The 5,882-nt window shown below is 47.3% G+C and overlaps 1 protein-coding gene across 1 annotated transcript; it reads left to right on the top strand.

Moving 5' to 3' along the window:
- The first annotated feature begins 585 nt into the window (after positions 1-585).
- Positions 586-1,548, top strand: LOC126078384 (olfactory receptor 6B2-like). The gene has a single exon (XM_049888869.1). It carries the CDS (start codon positions 586-588, stop codon positions 1,546-1,548), a length of 963 nt encoding a protein of 320 aa, XP_049744826.1.
- Positions 1,549-5,882: the final 4,334 nt, after the last annotated feature.

The following is a 5,882-nucleotide window of genomic DNA, read 5'->3' as shown; positions in this document are numbered from 1 at the left end:
TTTCTCTCACAGAGTGGCTGGTGAGTTTGAACCACTAACCTTTCAGTTAGCCGCCTAGCTCTTAACTGCTGTGCCACCAGGGCTCCTTGAAGAACAATGCTAGCCACCCAGTTATAGGCCTGGATGACCCTGAGCGGTTGTAAGGGAGAAGGGAGTGTGGTGAGCTGAGGACTTCCTTTACCATGGAGAACTGTGGACTTCCTTTACCATGGAGAACTGTGGACTTCCTTTACCATGGAGAACTGTGGACTTCCTTTACCATTATTAGATTCTTTGATGAATTTCGATTTTAAGAAAATTGCAGTTTCAAGAACTTTGTGAGCTACTTGGGGTGGAGGCAGAGTATTCCAGAAACCTAACCTTAGCATAATCCCATCTCGTGGAGATCTAGAACCTACACAGAATCTGACACTTAATACTAAACTCGGGTATGACTCTTCCAGAGACCAGGTACCTGATCTTTGGAAGTCAGGACCTAATCTCACCCTGGAGGGTTAGCTCTGATTCTCTCTCCCCAGCTGCCCTTCACCCCTTTATTCTGGCTTGGTGATATTTTGCAGGCCCGCAGCTCCCAAGCACAGACGAATGACGGGAAAGAATGTCACCGAGGTCAGCGCCTTCATTCTAGTGGGCTTCCCCTCAGCCCCCGGGATGCAGTATGTGCTCTTTCTCGTCTTCCTGCTCACGTACCTCTTTGTCCTGGTGGAGAACCTGGCCATCATCCTCACTGTCTGGAATAGCACATCCCTCCATAGGCCCATGTACTACTTTCTGGGCATTATGTCTTCCTTGGACATCTGGTATGTGTGTGACATCATCCCCAAGATGTTGGATGGCTTCCTCCTTCAGAGGAAGCGCATCTCCTTCATGGGATGCATGACTCAGCTCTACTTCTTCAGCTCCCTGGTTTGCACAGAGTGTGTGCTTCTGGCCTCCATGGCCTATGACCGTTATGCGGCCATCTGCCACCCCCTGTGCTACCAAGTCATCATGACCACGAGGCTCTGTGTCCAGCTGGTGGCCTTCTCCTTTATGAGTGGCTTCACCATCTCTGTGATCAAGATCTACTTTATCTCCAGAGCTATGTTCTGTGGCTCCAACGTCTTGAACCACTTTTTCTGTGATATTTCCCCCATCCTCAAACTGGCCTGCACAGACTTGTTGACAGCAGAGCTGGTAGACTTTATCCTGGCCTTTATCATCCTGGTGTTCCCACTGGTGGCCACCGTGCTTTCCTATGGACACATCATTCTGGCTGTCCTGCATGTCCCTTCAGCCACTGGCCGTTGGAAGGCCTTCTCCACCTGTGCCTCCCACCTCACTGTGGTCACCATCTTCTATATGGCCTTGCTGTTCATGTATGTCCGGCCTCAGGCCATTGATACACGAAGTTCTAACAAACTTATTTCTGTTTTGTACACTGTCCTCACCCCCATCTTGAACCCTTTGATCTACTGCCTGAAGAACAAAGAATTTAAGGATGCCTTGAAGAAGGCTTTGGTCCAACTCCAGTTTGGGAGGCCACACATTGGCATTCAACCCTTCTAGAACATCAGCTGAGAAACTCCAGCCTATCTAATGAGAATGTTTAATTTGTAATAATGGAAGGTCCTTACATTGTTGCAGTGCTTCGTAATTTTTAAAAGTTTTTTCACATCTCTTTTCCTGTTTCAGCTCATGAAGATCATTATCATAGGTATTACTGTTGGTATTGTAATACCATAATTTCCTCATTTTATACATAAGCAGAGCAGAACTTGATAAAGTTTGATAAAATTTCCTTACTTTTAAGATTACCCCACACATTTAAGGAGAAAGCAAAACATACCAGGTCATCTGAGATTTTAAAATCCTAAACAAATTCTGGTGCTTTATGATACTGAAATATTGGATTATTTGGTAAAAGAGACCCAAGTGTTCTCAAAGCAAAGCAATTCTTCGAATTGTGAAGACCAGCGAACACTTTGTTATAAACACTCTAGACACGTTCTCTTCTAATGGGCCTGGGCTGGAGTCTGACCTCTCCTTTTTCCATACGTCAACACCCACTCCTACCCCCACTCAGATTTTTCAAGAATAAATTGTTGTTATTACTGTGCAAGGCATCTGAGTGACCTGTAATACATGCAGAAACCCAGGTTGGCAGGGACCATGTCTGTTCTTTATTCCTTGTTGGATCTTTGCAGCCCAGCATGGTTTGTTATCTGGTGGGTAGTCAACAAACATCTGTCGAATTAAGACCCCAAGGCTCAGGAGAAGTTTCTAACCATCTGAGGGAAAAAAAAGGAGCCCTCTCAAGACCCCAGCATCATTCCCCAGAAGCTGTGCCCTGCAAGTTGTGAAAAGAAAGTTCACATCTTAGAGTGAGCATTCTGTGGGGGTGGCAGGTGCACAGGCTCACATGGGGAGTGTTGAAGACCCTGAGATCTTCGAGAGCAGATCTCAGGATGTGGCACCCAAGCATCTATACAGAACCTTGAAAAGTTAAACAGCTACCCAGGGGACTCTGATTAACCCCAGAGCTCAAAAACCAGTATATCAGACAATTGGATAAAAATGTTTAAAAAACTGAAAAGAGACGTCCTGGAAAATGGAGGAGTAGGGTACTTCCAAAACAGTGTCAGAATCATCTGAAATTCAGTCAGAACTTTTTTGCAGTTCTTGAATCTATTCAGAGTTTACAAAAACCAGAGGTATGCTTAATAAAGAAGGAAATAGCTAAACTTTGGCAAAAGAATGTTGTGTCACTTTAATTTATCTGTCTACCATTCAGGGTCTCTGGGTGGCACAATTTGTGCTCAATTACTAACCTAAAGGTTAGCAGTTCAAACCCACCCAGTGGCAACACAGAAGAAAAGCCTGGTAATCTTCTTTCATAATGATTATAGCCAAAAAACTCTATGGACCATTTCTGGCAAATCTCACTTCTGAACTCTTCTTCTCTGCCCAGCCTCTCAAGTGTTTCACAGCCCCATGTTGTTCCTGGCACATTGCCTGTCCACCCCCAGCTTCCCATGGTTCCCAGAGCCCACATGCCCCCTCAGTGACCCCACCATCAGTGTAGAGTGAGGACTGAGCCTTCTAAGGATCCAGGTGGGAAGTTTCCTCCATGTCTCCATGTTCAGCTGATTGTCCATCTCCCACTCACCACCTGGTCCTCTCATCAGACCAGGAGAACCTCCATCATTCGGAAAAAGGGCATGAGTCCCAGGTAAGAGCATCCTGTGTTGCCCACCAGCCTGGGACCCCAGACAATGCTCTCAGCTGACAGTTACTGTGCTGGGAGCTGCCCACAGAACTCCTGAGAGCCAGCATTCCTCCCCACACAGCTTGGCCAGAAACTGATAACTCCCCCGGGAAAACCCATTGTCTCCTCCATCCATACTCTTCTCTGGTCACAACTAACTGACTCATCCATCCATCCATCCATCCATCCATCCATCCATCCATCCATCCATCCATCCATCCATCCATCCATCCATCCATCCATCCATCCATCCATCCATCCATCCATCCATCCATCCATCCTTCCTTCCTTCCTTCCCTCCTTCCTTCCATCCATCCTTCCATCCAACCATTCTCTCTCTCTATTTGCCTCTCTCTCTATCTACATACCTCTCTCTCTCTATATGTGTATATATATATATATATATATATATATATATATATATATATATATATATATATATATATATATCCACCCATCTATCCATCCATCCATTCACCTACTATGCACCAGCACTAATCTAGCCACTTGAAGAACAAAAATGAACAAAACAATAAAAAAATCTCAGCATTCCCAGTCTGGAGCAAGGGAGAATGAAGAAAACTAAACGCACAAGGGAAAGATTAGTCCAAAGGCCTAATGAATCACAGCTACCACAGCCTCCATCAGGCTGGGTCCAGCACAGCTACCACCACTGGCTGCCCTGACAAGGATCACAATAGACGGTCCCGGACAGAGCTGGAGAAAATGTAGAACAAAATTCAAACTCACACAAAAAGTCCAAACTTACAGTCTGGAGAAATCCCTAGAGTATGGCCCACAGAAACTCTTTTAACTCAGTACTGAAGTCACCCCTGAAGTTCACCCTTCAGCCAAAGATTAGACAGACCCATAGAACAAAACAAGCCTAAAAGGGCACAGCAGCTCAGGGATAAGAACAATAAGGCAGGAGGGGACAGGAAAGCTGGTAACAGGGAATCCAAGGCTGAGAAGGGAAAGTGTCAACATGTCGTGGGGTTGGCAACCAATGTCACAAAACAATATGTGTATTAATTGTTTAATGAGAAACTAATTAGTTCTGTAAAGCTTCAGCTAAAGTACAATTTAAAAAAAGTAAAATGAAAAAAAAAAAAAATCTCAGCCCTCCTGGAGTTTACATCCTTTTAAGGAAGAGAAGAGACGCTGAATATAAGTAAAATGCTCAGCACGACATTCAGGAATATGTGCTAGAGAGAAAAATCACAGCAGGTGTGGTAGTTGAAAAGTTCCCCACCAAAGATGTCTTCATAAAATCCCTTAACCCATGAGTGTGGCCTTCTTTGGAAAAAGGCTCTTTGCAGATGTGATTAAGTGAAGGACCTTGAGTTGAGGAGATCCTCCTGGATTAGGTGGGTGACTCTAAGCCGAATGACAAGTGCCCTTATAAGAGACACACAGAGCAAAATTTGAAACATATAGAAGAAGAGAAGGCCATGTGAAGATGGAGGCATGATGTGGCTACAATCCAGGGAAGTCTGGAGCCACCAGATCCGGAATAGACAAGGGAGAATCCTTCCCAGAGCCTTTGGAGAGAGTGTGGCCCTGCTGATGCCCTGAATTCGTATTCTCAGCCTCCAGAACTGTGAGAGAATATATTTCTGTCATCTAAGCTACTCAATTTGTGTCGATTTGCTAAGCAGCCCTAGGAAACTGACCCCACAGGGGAGGAAAGTATGAAATTCGTGAATGGGGGAGGGCGTGGGACAGGAAGAAGGGATGTACAGAGACAAGCAGACACCTGGGGAAGAACATTCCAAAGGGAGGGAAAAGTGAGTCCAAAAGCCCTGAGGGAGGGAGGCTGGTTCCAGGCCTGTGTGAGGACCATCAGTGGACAGTGGGATTAGAATGAGGATAGCAGGGCAGAGCCAGGAGAGCGGAGAGCAGAGAGGAAGCTCTCAGGCTTGCAGGCCACAGCTAGTCCTCTGCTCTGAGAGGGTGGTCCTGCAGAGACCCCATCCCAGCATTTTTCAGAGTCCCTGTTGGCTGTGTGTATGGCAGGCTGATGGGCCACTGTGATGGGCCTCGACCCCCAGCCTCCTGTCCCACTCCTGCTGACAGAGGCGTGTGTCCTGCAGATGTGTGGTCTGGCTCCCAGCAAAGGCATTCGCTGACTCGTGCTGATTGTAGGGCCTCAGGTGACCAGGGACAGTGATTCCTCCAGCCTGTACAAGAGGCAGCTGCTAGGGTGGCCAGTGATGGACCCAAACCAGGACCTATGACACAGGGGCTCTGGTACTCCCGTGCCCTGTGGGCTGGCTGGCCCCAGCAGCTCTGAGGTGGGCTGCCCTGCTAATTGGCAGTGTGGGTAGCGGCCTCTGCACTCAGGTAATTGGGCCCTGGAGTCCCCGAGCTATATTAAGCCACGTCTGTCCTTCCCCAGCTCCACAGCCAGCCCACTTCTCACCAGCTTGTTGGAGCTGTGTCTGGTCCCTGTGTCCAGGCAGCGTCCGTGGGACACAGGAGGAGCTGCCCCTTGCTCCTGTAGACAGCTACAGCAGTTCACAGGGAGGCTTCCCAACCCAAAGAAGGACTGCACTCCCACCCTGTGACTGGCTTGTCCTGCTGGTTTTTCGAGCGTGTTGCAGACTTGCATAGTGGAGAGCTGCACCTGTGAGTG

Source organism: Elephas maximus, chromosome 6 (assembly GCF_024166365.1).
Source record: "Elephas maximus indicus isolate mEleMax1 chromosome 6, mEleMax1 primary haplotype, whole genome shotgun sequence".
NCBI classification, from domain to species: domain Eukaryota; kingdom Metazoa; phylum Chordata; class Mammalia; order Proboscidea; family Elephantidae; genus Elephas; species Elephas maximus.
Note: the sequence above shows the minus strand (reverse complement) of the source record. Positions and strands in the feature narration are given on the sequence as shown.

Bases quoted from the DNA above. Each gene is read 5' to 3' on its own strand.
- LOC126078384 (XM_049888869.1), top strand. From the start codon at position 586: ATGACGGGAAAGAATGTCACCGAGGTCAGCGCCTTCATTCTAGTGGGC.